The 18692-nt window shown below is 20.6% G+C and overlaps 5 protein-coding genes across 5 annotated transcripts; 1 reads left to right on the forward strand and 4 right to left on the reverse strand.

Moving 5' to 3' along the window:
- Positions 1 to 332: 332 nt before the first annotated feature.
- On the reverse strand, positions 333 to 3253 carry PY17X_0818200 (arginine--tRNA ligase, putative; the record flags this gene model as incomplete). Its single annotated transcript, XM_022955712.1, has 2 exons — positions 333 to 1853; positions 1982 to 3253. The coding sequence occupies 2 exons, from the start codon at positions 3251 to 3253 to the stop codon at positions 333 to 335; spliced, it is 2793 nt and encodes a 930-aa protein (XP_022811954.1).
- An 833-nt stretch (positions 3254 to 4086) lies between these two features.
- PY17X_0818300 (pseudouridylate synthase, putative) lies at positions 4087 to 6393 on the forward strand (the record flags this gene model as incomplete). Its single annotated transcript, XM_725274.2, has 1 exon — positions 4087 to 6393. One exon carries the CDS (start codon positions 4087 to 4089, stop codon positions 6391 to 6393), a length of 2307 nt encoding a protein of 768 aa, XP_730367.2.
- A 271-nt stretch (positions 6394 to 6664) lies between these two features.
- On the reverse strand, positions 6665 to 9940 carry PY17X_0818400 (conserved Plasmodium protein, unknown function; the record flags this gene model as incomplete). Its single annotated transcript, XM_725275.3, has 1 exon — positions 6665 to 9940. The coding sequence occupies one exon, from the start codon at positions 9938 to 9940 to the stop codon at positions 6665 to 6667; it is 3276 nt and encodes a 1091-aa protein (XP_730368.3).
- Positions 9941 to 11970: 2030 nt separating this feature from the next.
- Positions 11971 to 13632, reverse strand: PY17X_0818500 (uncharacterized protein; the record flags this gene model as incomplete). The annotated part of the gene is made up of 4 exons (XM_725276.1): positions 11971 to 12261; positions 12383 to 12960; positions 13117 to 13174; positions 13264 to 13632. The coding sequence occupies 4 exons, from the start codon at positions 13630 to 13632 to the stop codon at positions 11971 to 11973; spliced, it is 1296 nt and encodes a 431-aa protein (XP_730369.1).
- A 1726-nt stretch (positions 13633 to 15358) lies between these two features.
- Positions 15359 to 17782, reverse strand: PY17X_0818600 (uncharacterized protein; the record flags this gene model as incomplete). Its single annotated transcript, XM_719321.2, has 2 exons — positions 15359 to 15430; positions 15632 to 17782. The coding sequence occupies 2 exons, from the start codon at positions 17780 to 17782 to the stop codon at positions 15359 to 15361; spliced, it is 2223 nt and encodes a 740-aa protein (XP_724414.2).
- Positions 17783 to 18692: the final 910 nt, after the last annotated feature.

Below are 18692 nucleotides of genomic sequence, written 5' to 3' on the forward strand. Positions count from 1 at the left end.
TATGTTTTTGTTTATGCTTTTGCTTATGCTTTTGCTTATGCTTTTGCTTTTGCTTATGCTTTTGCTTATGCTTTTGCTTATGCTTTTATTTATGCTTATATTTATGCTTTTTTTGATGTCATTTTTTTTTTAAATTGAAACTAATTAAAACATTTTATTAAATTTGTATAATATTATCTCAAAGTTACTTATTATTATGCTCTTCGAAAAGGAGACCATAAGGGTGCAACGTGTATTAAATGTTGCATCAAAAAAAATATAAATATGTATATAGACAAATATATATTTTCAAAAAAAATGTGTAAAAATCAAAAATTTGATATTAAACTACACTATTTAATAATTTCTTGTGTATCAAACTTAACTAAATAAAGATTCAGAATATCAAATATTTCTGAAACAATAAATAAATATGATTGCATAACAATTATTTCAAATGTTTTATTTAAAAAAAAGGACATAATTTTGTTTAACTCATCTTTGGAAAAGGTATTAATTTTACTAATTGTAGGATTGTGATTTTTATCACTATTAATAAAATTTATAAATAAATTTAAATATGTTGTTTTTTCATCATCCAATATATCGTATTTTTTTTTTTCTGGATTAGTAGTAGTATTAGTTATTTTTTCTTTGCTGATATTTTTAATAAAATTTAAAAATTTATGAATATTTTTTTCTTCAAAATTGTGAAGAAAATTTTTATTAAAACTATCATGAGCAAAATGATGAATTTTTTGTGACAAACTAAATAAGTAAGAACATAATTTATCAACATTATAATTATAAATTACATTTTTTAAAATATTTTTAAAATTCATAATATCTAATAACAATTTTTTTAATCGGGAATCCATGTTAATATAATATTTGTCTTGATATATAAATGAATAACCAGAATTTTGTAAATTTCTCAAAATAAAGTATATATCATTATAATTATTAATAATATATATATATTCAAAATTATAAGAGTTAATTAAATTATTTATTGTTTGTCTTTTACAATTTTTAACACTAATATAAGAATAAACTATAGAAGATAATAATAAATTTTTATAATTTTTTTTTGTGTAATATTTCTTGTTATATATAAATTTCCTTTCATTATTATTACCCCAGTTTTCGTTACATTCATTTTCATTACATTCATTTTCATTACATTCATTTTCATTATATTCATTTTCATTATATTCATTTTCATTGTTTTTTTTTATTTCGTCAAAATTTTCTAAATTTTGTATTACATCTTTAACTAAAATGTTGTTAGTCAAATTTTTTGTTTTTATTTTTTTTTTTTCATTATTTAAGACAAAACCATAACATATACATTTATATTCTACATCTTTAGAAAATATGTTCATATTTTTGTATATTGAAAAGATTTGCATAAAATGATGTTTTTGGTTCTCATCAACAATATAAATTATTTTATCAGCTTTTTCAAAATATACTCTATAATAAATAGCAGCCAAATCTATACCTGCATATGTATAAGATATATCATTTTTTATAGTTAAAATATGATAATTATTTTTCAAAATATTTATATCTCCATTTTTTAAATCATCATAAATTTTATCTTGTATTTGCACAACTTCATAATAATCTTTATCATTGATATTTATTTCGCTTTTTTCACTTTTTTCACTTTTTTCACTTTTTTCACTTTTTTCAATTTCTAAATTTTTTTTTTTTTTTTTAAAAAGTACACATAATTTATTTCCAAATTTAAAGAGAATATTTTTCTTTTCCATTTCTTCTAAAACTTTAGGAACATACTTCACATAAAAGTTTTCCCCTTTTTCGACTAATTTGTGAATCTTGAATCTTCGAAGGATTTCATCATTCTCCTAAAAATGAAGAACCAAATGAAGCAAAAAAAGAAAACTGTTAAATGGCTTGTAGAAAATAACTGAGCTTTACCAAAATAGCAAAAAATGTTAAAAAATGTTAAAAAATGTGTCTATAAATTATTTACCTTTTTTGTTTTATCACAAATAATGTTCCATAATTGTAAAGTTTTATCATCATATTTATACATTAAAGATAAAATATATTTAGTACAATTTTGAAATAAAGTATTAACAGAATATAGTTGTTTAGATATTTTATATGCATTATCAATATTATCTAAATTTATATTTTTTAATTTGTTTATGTTAAAATGTTCATAATTATTATAAAAATTGTCTTCTTTTAAATTATTTAAAATATCTAAATATCTTTTAACAATTTGAAAATTTTCATTTTTTTCTACAAAAATATCAGAAGAATAATTATTACTCATTTTAGTATTTTCTGAATTTTGTAATAAAGAAGATGAATTACCAAAAAATAAATTACAACAATTTTCAGACAAAAAAAAAATATAAAAAGTTATGACCATTGCTATATTAGCATTCCAATTTCCAATATGGTTACGACTTTTTACATTAAAACTAAAATAATCATAAATATTATTTAATGCATATCCTATAAATAATGATTTTAAATGACCAACATGCATATGCTTTGCCATATTAACTCCACAATAATCAAGTACAACCACTTTTTTTTTATCATCCCTTTTTGGTTCACAATTTTTCCTATTTTTTTTGTCTTGCTTACTTTGTATATGTTCAATTAATTGAGCATGAAACTTGCAAAACTTTGTTTTTACATATTCATCTTTTATCCTTATATTTAATATCCCATTTTGAGATAATAATATATCATCAATAATATCAGAACACTCATTTTTCAAGGATTCAATTATTTTTTGTCGAACATTTTTATCTTCATTTTCATTTTTATTAATAAAAATACCATCATTTATGTCTCTTTCAATAAACATAATTATTCCAGTCTGATATGTATAATCATCATAAAGTTTATTATCTTCTAATAAGTATTGTTTTGGTATCAATAGATTTTCATTTTTTTTTATTTTTTTTGCGACATTTTTAATTGCATTATTTAATATTTCATATATGTGTACTTCCTTTTTTATATCATTATGTGGATTACTATATAGAGAGGAATATAAATGTGTGTTTATTTTATTCTGCTTATTCTGTATATTCTGCTTATTTTTTATTTTTTTCAATGATATTATTTTATTTCTTTCTAAATATCCATTTATATATCCAGTTTTGTTGTTAGTATGGTTATATAAATAACTATAATCATTTAAAATATGACTCACTTTTTTAAATTCAAACCCTTCCAAAAAAAAAAAAACAACCCACACCATAAACACCCACCTATTCATTATCCATCATACATTTCACAATTTTTAATATTTATTCAATTTATATATAATCCATACTATCTATTAAAATAATGTAATTAATATGTGACATTTTACTCAATTATAAATTTGTTTATCATAATTTTTAATTAATATAATCATATACTTATCCTTAGCCAACCTTACAAATATAAAAAAAAAAAAAAAAAAAAAAAAAAAATTAGCATGAACGTTCATGTAAAAAATGTGAAAAATAAAATATAGCATGCTACCAATAACTTATTTACGAGAGCAAATTAAATATATGTAATGATCAAGTTTAAAAAAATAAATATTATAGTCCTCAATATAGCACAAAAGGCTCAGCAAATAAGCAAGCAAACAAATAACTAACTAAATAAATAAACAAGCAAAACAAATAACTAAATAATTAGCTAAATAACTAACCAAATATCTAACCAAATATCTAACCAAATAACTAACCAAATAAAGTGTATGCTTGTATGTACATATTTATGAAATTGCTGGAAATTCAATTTAGCTGCCAAATTTTTCAAAACCATGCATCGAATGTTAAACAAAAAATTAAGTCATTTATTTTGATACGAAGTTTTATAAGCATTTCTACATTTGCTTTCTCTATATCTGCATATTTATTTATCTATCTATTTATCTATCACAGTTTTGTTTCAAACACAAAAGATTGAGCCCTTAGTATGCATACATACATACGCCCCTATAAGGTGGTTACAGTAATATATGATAATTGTATTATTGGTGTGAATAAAACGAAAAGAGAAAAAAAAGCATTATCATAGTTCAACACATGGAGAGAATAAAATAAAAAGCTGATAATGCACTTTTTTATTTCATTCTTGACAATAATATTTATATTAATAGAAATTGTTCAATCATTTAAAATCATGAAGATTGTTGTAGAAAAGACAAGCGGATTAAATGTTGTGGATAAAAAATTTAAGCCAAAATATTTTATTAAAAATAAATTAAGATTTGTTTCTCCATATGTTTATACATATAAATTGTTTGCCAAAAAAAGATGGTTTGGAAAAAATATAGTAGATGTTTTAGCTTTTGAATTTTGTGCATATAATACAGATTATTTTTTAGAATCAATAAAAAAAGGATATATAAAAGTTAATAATAAAAATATTACTAATGATTATATAATTAAGAGTAATGATTTTATTGAACATAAATTGTTATTATTTGAAAAACCAGTTTTATATAATAAAATAATAATTTTATATGAAGATGAAAATTTTATTTGTGTAAATAAAGTGGCTAGTATGCCTACTCATCCAGTTGGTTCATATCAATATAACTCTCTTCTAAGAATTTTACAAAATTATATTAGCCAATCTGGAAAAAATGATACTCAAAATAAACATGACAATGAAATAAATGATGATGTTGTTAAAATTGATCTTAAATTTAAAAAAAATAAATTTAATGTTTTGGATACAATATATACACAATGGAAAGAAACCAAAGAAAAATTGAAATTGAAATTGAAATCATCAAAATGTATTTTTAATAATGATAATTATGAAGATATAAATCAAGGAAATAGCGAAAAAAAAAAAAAAAAAAGAAAAAATTATCATAATGACCAAAATTGCCTGAACGAGTCAGGTAATTTTAATAAAAAATTGGCTACAAATGATAACGAAAATAAAACAGAACAATTATCTAACTCTCTCAATATAATAAATACAAATGAAATAAATAATGAATCATCTATACTTAATAATGAATTAAGAACAAATGTTAAATCTGACATTTTGAAGAGAGAAAAAAATATAAATCTTGTAAATGAAAAAGATTTTTTAAATTTACATGATAATAATAAAATTTATAAAGAAGAATGTAAACAAATAAATACGAAATTAAATAAATATAAAAATAATGAAATAGAAAAAGATAATAACAAAGATGATTCTTATATTTATACATTACACAGATTAGATAAGTTAACATCAGGAATTGTGTTATTTGGGAAAAATAAAAAATTTTCGACAATATTTTCAGAATATGTGTGTGATAATAAAATAACAAAATCATATATAGCACGTGTAGAAGGTGATTTTAGAAATTTAATTAAAAAATTGATTATTGAAAATAAAATATTAAAAAGTGATGATAATAATTTTAACGAAGATGATGAAATAAATAAACTATATGATGAATATTGTAAAAATAATAAAATAAAAAATGATGATATATATCAATTTAATGGTGATTATCCTGGTGCCTCATTTAAAAATGATATATTTTTGTATCGTAACAAATATAAAAATGAAAGATATAACGATAAAAATAAAGAAGCTGAATTTAAAAACTTAATTAATTCTATAAATAAAAATAATAAATATGTAGACGAACTTTTTGATATGTCAAAATTTGAAGATGTTCAGAATAACCATGTTCAAAATGGTGAATTAGATACTCAAAATCAAAAAAAAATGGAAGAAGATTTTGAAATGTATCATAAATATTTTGTTATAGATTTTGGATATATGTATTGTGAAGATAAAAAATTGTTAAAATATGTTTTTACAAAATATAATAAAAAAAATTATCAAATTTCTAATCAATATTCTATAAAACCTAGTGTAACTAAATTTATGTTTTTATCATATAATTACAAACTTAATGAGTCACTTCTATTATGTCAACCAATGACTGGTAGAACCCATCAAATTAGAACCCATCTCAAAAGTTTGTCTTTTCCTATATCAAATGATTCACATTATAATCCAAACTTTGAAAAAGAATACATGACAAAAACAGAAAAATTACATTTTGAAGATCAACAAAATGTTAAGAATAATAGTATAGAAAAATATTCACATTTTCCACTTATTCCTTTTTTGAATACCTCATTTAATTGGCTATATAATGATAGTATTGATTTAAATAATATAGATAATGAAGAAAATTTAAATAATTATTTTTTTAAAAATCTTAATAGTTCTACTTATCATAGTTCAGGCATTTTTCTACATTCATTTAGATACACTTGGGATCAAGTTTTCGATATTTTTACTCTTTTTCCAAAATGGTGTAATTTATTTTATATCCCCAAATCTATTTTGATATTTTTGTTATACGGATGTTTGTCAGCGGCTCGTCAAAATTAAAAAAATTGCAAAAAAATTAGAGTCAAAAAATGCAAAAAAATCAACAAAATCAACAAAATCAACAAATCAACAAAATTAAGAGTCAAAAAATTGCAAAAAAATTAGAGTCAAAAAAATCACAAAAAAATCACAAAAAATTCAAGCACAAATATTCCATTCGGCACAAATAGACATTTTAAAATCTTCACATCTAAATAAATGGAGAAAGGAAAATATATTGACCCTTCAAAATTAACAAGGTGAATAATATTTTTTTCAACCTTTCCAATTTTTATCGTGCTTTAAAATTACAAACAATGTTATGTTTTAAAACAGGAGTAGAATCCCCAGATAAATCATCCATACTTTCTATCAAATTGTTAAACGAAATTTTACTTTTTGAATTTTGATTAAATAAAAATAAAGAAGAGTCACCAGATATTGTTGTATCATTTTTATCACTGGGAGGATAGTATTCTCTTTTTGTATTATTTATGAGTCCTATCTCAGAATTTTTCTTTTTCTTTTTCCTCTTTTTCTTCATGTTATTATCATTATTATCATCATTATCATCATTGTTACTATTGCAATTGTATTTAATTTTATAATGAAGCATATTATTATAACTATCACTATTAATAGTTAGATTTGTTTTTGAGGTACTGTCATACAATAAAGTACTTTTTTTGTTTTTATTTCTTTCATAATCAGAAGAAAGAGAAGTTAGATGCATTGTATTTTCTTTAAAATTAATTTCAGAATTTTGTCTAAACATAAGATCTTTAATACATTTTCCTAAATCTTTATTTTTTCTGTTTAGATGTGTAATTTCTTTAAATAAATTTTTTTTTTTTTTTTTTTCTAAAAGTAATTTATCTTTTGTTATTCTTAAAACATTTTCTGTTTTTTGTGAATTTTCCTCTAATTCTTTAATTTTTTTTTGATTTAAATTTTGGAGAATATTTTTTTTTTCTAACTCTTTAGTTAGTAGCTCTAATATTTCTGCTAAATATTTTATATCACCATTTGTTTTATTAATTTTGTCTAAAATATTTTTTCTAAAATTTCCAAATTCAATATCTTCATTTTTTAATATATTTAATTCATTTAATAAACCATCTTTTTCTTTTTGTTCTAATAATATAGATTTATTTAATTTTTCAAGTTCTGAATTTAAATTTTTTATTTTAGATTCATTTACACTTTCTCTCTTTTCAATTTCTTTTTTTTCATCTTGTATTTTTAAAAATAAATCTTCATTTTTTTCTTTTTCCATAATTAATTTTTTTTCTGCTATTTCTAATTGATTTTCTAATTCTAGCATTTTTTTTTTTAATAAATTTTTTTTTTTAATAAATTGTTTTTCTTTTTTATAAAACAATTTTTCTCTTTCAAAATGTTTTAATTTTTCTTCTTTTAAATATTCATTTATTGGTGCTGTATTATTTTTAACATCTTCTTGTAATTTTTCAAATTCATTTTTATAAAAATCTTTTTCAATTTCTAATTGGTTTTGTCGATCTAACATATGTATATATAATCCTCTAATTTTATTTGTTTCTTTAAATTCAAAATTATTTTCTTTTTTTTTTAAATTTAATTTTTTTCTTTGTCTATATTTTTTTTCTATTTTTTTTGATTCATATTTATTACATATATTTATCTTTCCAACATCTTTTACATCTAACTCAGAAAAATCATTTTTATATTCATCTTCCTTATTACTACTATTTAAAGATTCAGATGATTCTTTTTCATTTCTTTCTTTTATTTTGTTATTTTGATAAACGCTTGTATTTATTTTGCGATTCTGTCTATTATTTATATTTTTTAAATTGTTAATTATATTATAATTTTCTATGTCTAAATTGTTAACTTGGTATACCTTTTTCCCATTGGTAAGAAACGATAAGTGAAATATGTGTTTGCCTCTGCCTCTGTCTCCACCTTTTTGGTTCGTACTTTCTTCGCATTCATTTAGTTTTGACGTCTCACTATTTTCATATACAATCTCAAAATCATAAATATATTTCGAACAATTAATCCCTTTTTTTTTATTAACAATAAATTTTCCTTTACCTTCTTTATTAATTTTTAAACATAACTTTTTTAACCCAACATTTTTTTCGTTTTTTTCATTTTCTGATAAATTATGTATTGAATTCGAATCAGATAACGACGATTCAGATAAAGACGAATCAGATAATGATATGTTATCTTCTTTCATTTTTTTATTTTTATTATTTTTATTTTCAGATTTAATAGGACTGTTTTTATTCAATAAAGATAACTTTTCTTTATTATTACAATTTTTATTATTTTCACATTTGTTAATTTGTATCAAATTTTTATTATCATCTATTTTATTGTCACCTATTTTATTATCACCTATTTTATTATCACCTATTTTATTGTCACCTATTTTATTATCACCTATTTTATTAATAATGCCTTTTTTTGTTTGTTTCTTCAAACTTGGTAATTTCACATTAACCCTGTGTGTACTCCCACCCCTGTCATTTTTTTTTTTTTCTTTTTTTTCTTTTTCTTTTTTTTTTTCTTTTTCTTTTTTTTCTTTTTCTTTTTTTTCTTTTTTTCTTATTAATACTTCATTGGTTGAGAGTGACTTATTTGTATTCTGACGTGACTCACTGAAACTTTTTCTACTTGCATTAAATTTATTTAATAATATATTTTGACTATCTTTTTTTAAAAAGATAGAACCAAATGATGGGGACTTTTTATTGTAATAAACACTATTTCTGATATTGCCATTTTTATTGCCATTTTTATACATTTCACTAATTTTTGTTTGAATATTATTATTGTCATATTTTATAAATTCTTCGAAATCACTTTCTTTTTCACTCGTTTCGACTAATGAAACCGTTGATGGTGCAGTAGATAAATCACAAGTTTTAAATTTTGTGTCGCTAATATTTTCCATTAAATATTCCAAAAGTTTTTGTATCATATTTTCGGATACATTTAATTCATTCGTTTCTTTATCTATACCTCCACAATTTAAAATATTTTCATTTTCGACAATATTTTCCATATTCTTAAATTTTAACATTAAGTTTGAAAAAATTTCTTCTGATTTTTTATTACTCAAATTTTCAAGATCGTTCAATTTAATTAAATCTAAAATTTGTTCAAGTTCATCTTTTTTTTCATACATACATTTTAAAAAGTGTTCATCTCCACTTTTGTCTTCACTCTTTTCTTCACTTTTTTCTCCACTTTTTTCCACACTTTTTTCTACACTTTTTTCTCCACTTTTTTGTATCATGTTATAAAAATGGGTCTCTTCTATGTCTTCTATATTGTCATTACTTTTGTTAGATAATAAAAACATTACATATTTAAAAAAAAAATTATTTAACTCTTCCGATTTTTTTTCTTTTCTTTTATTACATCTTGTTTTTACAATGTTGGATAGTTTATTATTTTTATTTATATTTAATTTTGTATTCAAAAAAAATATTTCATCATTTAATTCTGATATTTCATTTTTTATCTGTGCATTAGCATTATGAGCTAAAGACAGAAGTATCTCTTTTTCCATTTTTTTTATTTATTAAAAAGAGAAAAAAAACAAAAAAAAACAAAAAAAAACAAAAATCATAGAGTAACTATGCTATTATGATGTTACTTCATTGTATCTATCTTTTTCTTTATCTACATTTGCCTATTTATAAAATCAGTGGCTTACAACACAAATTATTATAGCTATATTCAATAAATTGTTTTAATCTTTTATAATGTTATATAATATGACATTTACAATTACACACATTAATTAACAAAACAACATCTTTAAACATAGACAAAATGGTGAGCGAATTTAAACAAGTCAAAAATGAAGAAGTAATAAAATACGTAATAAAATACGTAACAAAATAAATAATAAAAAAAAGGCATTTAAAATTATACACTGCCTAAGGAATGTGCACACACATACTTTTTTATTTTATCAAAAATAACACATTAATAATAGTTAGATAAAAAAAGTGTTATTGTATATGGTGTCCAAATTAATTATAAATAATTTTAATAAAAATAAATTTATATTAAAATGCCATTATTTTATTAAATAATTAAATTATGATATATGAAAAGGAGATAAAATTTTACAAAGTAAAATATAAATTATAAAAATAAATCATACTCTTTAAAAGTGTACGAAAATTCGGATTAAATCAAATAATTGTAAATATAGTGTATATATATTTTTTTTTTTTCCTTTATAAATTGAATGTTTCTTAAAATGTTTATATAATATATTTACACATAATACAATTATATTATATCTAACAAAATATTTTTGGCTCTCCTATATATATCTTTCTTAAAATGTTAAAATATACTTTTTTCTCATTGTTATTGCAAAATTGTGAAAAAAAAAAAAAAATTCAATGTTCAACAAGTTTCTGATAAGCTTAATTTTGTGAGTTATTTTACACACATGTATGTGTTCCTTAATTTTACATTATAAATTTTTTGTGTAACATGTTGTACTTTTCTATTTTTTTTACACTGTAATTTTTTTTAAATAGAGGAAAAACTTAAAAGGAAAATTAAGATAATTAAAATTATGAACAAGTCATCAAAATTAATTATATTATGAACAAGTCATCCAAATTAATTATATTATGAACAAGTCATCAAAATTAATTATATTATGAACAAGTCATCAAAATTAATTATATTATGAACAAGTCAGTCCAAATTAAATATATTACAAAGTCATGCTATTTTAAAATTTCCCGTTCCCCAACTTGTTAACTTTTTTATATTATAAATTTAATTTAAAATGAGAGGGAAAAAATATACCCAATTCGTTACAACGGTTTATAATTTTGTTTATTATAAATAATAATTATGCATTATATATATTTATTGTACATATTTATTGTACATATTTATTGTACATATTTATAGTACATATTATTGTACATATTATTGTACATATTATTGTACATATTATTGTACATATTCGTTTTATTACTAATTTATATTTTCCTTTATGAGAGTGTGTACACTTTTTATTCTTGTGGCCAATGCCCACATCAACAACGAGTGTATATGTTATAGTTACATAAAAATATTTCTCCCAAAAAATAAAAATAAATAAATATCGTGAGTATGCGAAAAGGTAAAATTTAAGAAAAAGTTTCAATATATATAACTATAAAAACGTACAAAATTAAAAAAAAAAAAAAAAATTAAAGCATAATTATACATAAAATGTGCAAGTGTTTTCATTCGATATAGACAAATAAAAAATGCATAATTTTATAATATTCCCTCTTTTTTTGTTTTTATTTTTTTAATTGGTTTAAATTTAACTAAATAAAAAATGTTATGATTAGTTATGACAATCAAAATTGTATATAAAAACAATTAAAAAAAAAAATAATAATAATAATAATATCTATAGAATTATTAATGAAGATAATATAGATAAAAATAATAAAGTTGTTTGTATAAATATCAAAAATGAGACTCGAAAAACAATTGTTCAAACGGAATAAAAATCATAGTATATGAAGTTTTTATTAAATTATATACTAAAAGTATATGTGTATATAAATTTCAAGCGTTTTTACTTTGTTCTGTTTCATTTTTGAAATATTTATCTGCTATTTTTCCTAAAGCTCTTCCAAAAAAATCAGATTTTATTCGTAAAGATCCTGGCCAATCATTATAATCATCTATATCTTGAGGTGCCCTAGGATTATATTTTTTCATATTTTGAAACATTATTTTTGATACTTCATCATGGAACATATCTATTCGTTCTTCTGTAGATAAATTTGGATATTTTTCTTTACTTGGTGGATATACAGTTGGAAGCCAATATGCATTTAACCCGATTGATTGATACTGAATTAATAAAATAAGATAAATGTAGAAATGATGTAATAACAAAATATAACCATATATTGAAACATAAAAGAATTATTTATTAAATTTTTTTTTTTTTTTTTTTTTTTTTCTTTCTTACATTGCATATCATCAAGATAACCCACCAATCATATGGTATGATATCATAAGATGGATTTAAAAAATCATATTTAAATATAAGTAAAACAGGGGTTATTGGAAGTAATGAATAAAATGCACCTTTTTTTTGTTCCACAATTTGTATACCATTAGTTGTAGTCCCTTCTGAAAAAATAACAAATGATGGATAATTCGAATTTTTTTTATTAATAGCTAGCTGTCTTTCTCGTATACTATCCAATGCTATTTTTCTATCTTCTGGTTTTTCTCTATGCACACACACACATTTTAAAACCCTAATACTTAATCCAATAAAAAAATCTTTGCGTAATGATTTTTTTGCAACAAAACTACATGCATGTTCTCTAATAAAATAAATCGGATCTAAACCTGATGTATGATTTGATACTATATTTTTTGGCCATTCATTATCACATAAATAATGGCTTTCTATCCTATTTACTCCCATTACCCATAAAAGAAATCTACATACTACTTTCAAAATTATTAAATATATTTTTACTATAGTACTGCCTTCTTCATTTTCGTTTCTCTTATTACTGAATAGTGAAAAAATCACTTTCAAAAAAAGAAGAAAAAAAAAAAAATAAAAAATAAAAAAATCAAGTGTAAAACGGTTGGAGGTGGAATATAAGTATATTCACATGTACATAACATTTTATGCACATGCAGATACCATTTTATGCACATGCAGATACCATTTTGGGGACTTACTGCATATTGATAAATTAACAATGCCCATACACAACAATATGGCAGATTTCCAAGGTGCCTGTTAATAAAAAAAAAAAATTATAAAGTATGTATGATAATGCGGATAAATTTGTGTATGGTAATATTTATTATATTTTTTATAATTACTACAAAAATGGCTCCATAAATAAGCTTGTAAATAGGCATATTAACTAAATCGAGACGCTCAAAAGCAACATAAGGATGTAAATTTTTACTATTTTTGTATTGCTTATATGTTTCAATTTGTTCAGGAGGATAATTCTTTAAATCTAATTTATGTAATAAAAAATATACATTAAGAGCATATGAAACTACTAAAATTATATATGTGATAAGGATGCAAAAATATATATGATATTTATCCCATTCCCATTTTTTATTATAAATTGTATTTAAAAATAGTCTTAAATGAAAACCAAATAAAATATGTGTTATCATATGATATTCTAATCTCTTCATCATATATCCAACTTTTTTCTTCTTTATCTTTTCCATTGTATTAACTTCTTTTTAATGCTATAAAGGTCATAAATAGTCTTGTGAAAAATAGACATATATATGTATATATGTATTTCTGGGTTTATATATATAGTATAGTTTAATGTACCAAATGGCTTTCAGCAATTTATGTTTTATTTTAAATATGTTAAATTATAATTAGACTAATAAATATATGATATTCACTAAAGCGGAAACTTAAATATTGTAAATTTATTAATAAGTAAATTTAATACCAACTAATAAACTTACTTATTTGTTATAAAAATATATAAAAAAAACACAAATATATCGCAAAAAATGTTCACAAAATATGCTGATATATTGATTGTAATCTATAAAAAATGTATTATGTATGCATGTATGTATATGTATGTATTATATATATGTATGCATATATTTGTGCGCTTTTTATGTATTTTTATTAACCATTCAAATGTCAAGTTGGGTGTTTTCCCAAATTTGTAAAAAATAATTATAAAAATGATGATTATATTTATTTAATAATTTTATTATATATATATATGTATACATTCGGATTTTTACTTAATCACAATAATACGCGCATTTTTTTTAAAACGAAGAAAAATATATTAATATCAAACACTTTTGTAACAATTGTAAACTTGTTTTTAAGCAAATAAAGATATATTTGCATAATGGAAAATATATTCCTTTGTTTTTACTACTAATATATATATTTTTTTATGGAAATATAATTATATAACCAATCTCATACATTACTTATTTTGGTTAATATATAGTACCATGATTACATTGTAGGAATTTGGCTTAATAAATAATGAACAAATACATATAATAAAAAAAAAGATACATTTCATATTTAATTAATTATAATTTGAAATTTATATGTCAGGTATTTTTTTATGAATTATTACAGACTAATGATAAAAAAAAATTGTGAAAAAAAAAGTTTGCTTAAGTGTATACTTTGTAAAATATTATTCTAATTTAATCCTTTTTTTTCTTATTTTTTATAATTTTCCTTATATAGCACATAAAAGCAATTAGTCTAAATGTATTAAAAATTTGTTAGGGCAAAAAATAAAAGTTAACATCACTATTTAATTTATATAAATATTTTCCTAAGCTAAAAAATACAACCCTAAACATAGAAACATTAATTTTCTGTAAATTGAAATTATTATTTTTTTTATTATATAATATGTTTTCATTGTTCAGAACAAATTTATTAGTTTCCTTTTTTTTATATAGCCAAAATATCACTTTTTAGCTAGATATTTGTTTAAAAAATGGCTAGTTGTTCATATTTTTTATTACACTATTTCATTTTAAAAAAATGTGTAAAATTCTTAAACTCATACAACATATAAATAAGTATATAGTGGTTATAAAGTATTTATATAAAATGTCTTTATCAAAAATGTGGTAGAATTATCATGTTTTTAACAAATACAAAAAAAAAAAAAAAAAACGAATAATATCTAAAATTAAAAATTTTTTAAATACAGAATAATATATTTGGGAAAAAAGCCATATTTGTTATGTATGTTCATAATTTTTTTTAATATTTTTTTTTTTTTGCATACTTGTGTATATGAATTAAAAAGAAATCTTTCTCAATATACATATTTCTTAGTTTTTTAATTTTCAAAATAAAATATCTTTGGGATGAATAATTGAATGCAAATTTGTCTGTTTATACATTCTCTATATATTATACACACATAAATAATCGATGTTATGATTCCAATAATTCCTTTAAATTAAATTCCACAACGTACATTAATTTATTGGGAGCTACTTTCCGGATCTAAATAAAAAAATTAATTGATAAAATGACATAATATGAATATATATTTGTACAACTACTATATTCACTACATTTATATGAAAATATGTTTCCATAATAAAATACAACCAAAAAAAAAAAAAAAAAAAAAAAAACAATAGAGCTAATTAAGATTATAATATAAAATAGTGTAGTTATAATGTCATTTATTTTTGCATTTACCTCTGTAACTTTCATTTCTTTAGGTAATTTCTTAAAATGTGACATAATATTTTTTTCTGCATGTTCATAAAAAGATTCTGGGTTAGAAAAATAATAACAATGTATGAATATATTTCTTATTTTGTCATTTTCTTTTTTTTTTTTTATTTTTTTAAAAACATCCAAAAAGTCTAAAGCAAGTTGTGGTAAATTCATTAATACATGTATATCATTGTAATTGTTCAGATTTATTTCGATTTTTGATTGATTTTTTTCGTTATCTATATTTTTATTTATATCTTCTTTTTTAGTAGTACATAATGGGTCTTGCTTAGTATTGACATATATATCATTATCGCTATTAGTACTATTTATGACATTTTTCTGATTATTATCTAAATTGCATTTTTCACTTTGAATGTTTTCACTTTGAATGTTTTTATTCAGTTCATTTTTTGTATCCACCTCCAAAGTATAGTTAGTAGTGTTGTGTTCATAATTTGTTAGGTTATTTTTTTCATTTTCCAAAATAATTTGCTGTTTTTTTTTTCTATAATTATTATTTTTATTCTCTTTTAGTTTCTTTGCTGTAAGCGCATGATCTTTGCTATTTATAATTTCCATGGATACATTTTTTTTATTTTGTTCGTCTATATACATAGTTAATATATTTGAATCATTTATTGAAAAAATATTTAATTCGATCATTTTTTCAATAAATTTTCTTCCATCCAAATTATATGTTAAAATATTTTTTTTTTTATTAACATTTATATTTATATTCATATAATCATATGCATGTGTGTTAATATCATTAGAAAAACATAAACAACTTTTTGAGCTTAACAATAAACTAAATATACCTACCCCACCAAAAACATCTAAAATAATTGAATTGTTTTGAACAATATTATAAATACGATCTCTTTCTTTTTTTAATTTGGAATTCCAATACATCAATTCATAATTTACTTTAATTTTTATATTATTCTCTTTTAGTTCCGTAATATAATTTTTTTCTCCAGCTAAAAGTTCAATATTAAATGTTCTATGAACATTATTTAATATATCTTTTTTATTAATAACTGTTTTTATACTTTTATTTTTATCTAAAATAACTTCCGCAATAATTTTTTTACAATCTTCTAATTTATTACAAAAATTTAAATGTGCAATATGTCCAATAATTTCAAATTTATGTATTATTTCATTAATTGATGGAAAAATATGTCTTAAAACTTCCGATGTATTCATATTTTCATATCCAAAATTTAAAGTTACTACTTTTATTTTTATATTATTCTTTTTTATCTCATTAAATAATTCTTTAGCATAATCAATCTTATTTTTTTTGTATATATTTTCCATATCTATATATTTATTTTCATCATTAAACCCACAAATATCATGTTCACCAATATGGTCCATTTCGTATATATTTCGTTTTCTCTTTATGCTATTTTTTTTTTTATCATCATTTATTTCGACATTATTAAGGCCTAAGTGGGATTCATGCTCCGATAGAAAGTTGTTGTCATTATCGTTACCGTCATTGTCATTATCGTTACCATCATTGTCATTATCGTTACCATCATTATCATCATCTCTTCTTTCATTATTTATATTGCCAACATGAATATTTTCTTCTGTCTTAAATAAATCATTTACAACCTTATCAAAATAATTGTTCAGAGGCACTAATCTAAAGATATCCTCATCAGAATTTTGAACAATATTATTATTTAATGCAATATCAGAATCTTTATAATTTTCAATTAACTTTTCATGTACTGTTTCTGAATTTTTATCAAATATTTCACTTTTTTTATTTTTTTCAAAATAGTTATACATGCATTTTAGTATATTTTCACCATCTCGATCTTCTGTTAAATTTTTATAATCGTTATAAATTAAAACAGATGGAAATTTGTATATATTTAATAACCAAAATTTGACATATTTATTTTTTAAAATATCACTTACTTTATATTTATTCAATAATAAACAATATGCTTCTTTTTTATATCTTAGTTTCTCCTTAACATCATTCAAACTTTTTATATTTTTGGTATCCATGATTTGAAAATTATAAAATTTCCTTTGCTTTTTTTTTAATAGATAAACATAATTAAAGAACAAAAAATAAACTATTAATGCAATTTTGAAAAGCATTAAACATGTTTGTTTAAATAAATTTCATACCGTAAAAGTAGGAATCTCTCATCAAGTTACCATAGAGCTTGTTGCTACACTTACGCGCATACATATGTATATACTACAACGATATTTTGCGTAAAATACAATATATATATATATATATTTACTTATTTTCTTCTTCTTTTTTTATATCATTTATTTTGATATCTTAATTACAATTTTTAAAAAATTTATTTTAGAATGGCTATGAATTTTGTGGCGGAGAAAAAAAATGTTGAAATGAAAAAAAAAAAACAATTGTTGAAATGAAAAAAAAAATGGTGAAATGAAAATAAAAATTCCTTATTTATTTCCCCAATTAAGAATAATACACTATTGAACCCCGTTACTTAAACAATTCCATCTAAAGAGATTAAGAATAAAAATTTAATCAAATTCATATATATAGTATTATCTATACATTTCATACCTGTGGTTATAAAATAAATAAATTTCATTTTGTTATATATTGCCTGTACATAGCTAGCCATAATTAAAAAAAAAAAAAAAATTACATATTTTTAATTTTTTTTTTATAAATTATATTTTCCAATTTTTATTTTGGAGACTTAATTTCTAACATTTGTAAGCCCATTTCAAATATTATTATTTAAAGTTATTTGTTTTTAGTATAATAATGATAAAACTTGCTTTTGATTTTGAACCATATTATTTGTTATATTTTCATTTTTAACCATATTATCTGTATGTGTTTTATTTTGCATATATTTGTATATGCTTATATAGATATGTGTACATGACATTTTTTCAGATTTATAAGAAAAGAGTAATGATAAGCCAATTTAATTTTTGAGAAAAATAATTTATAACCAATAAATATGTTTAGTCATTTTCTCACTTGTTTTAAATACAAGCAATAAATAAA

Source organism: Plasmodium yoelii (genome assembly GCF_900002385.2).
Source record: "Plasmodium yoelii strain 17X genome assembly, chromosome: 8".
In the NCBI taxonomy this organism is placed as follows: domain Eukaryota; phylum Apicomplexa; class Aconoidasida; order Haemosporida; family Plasmodiidae; genus Plasmodium; species Plasmodium yoelii.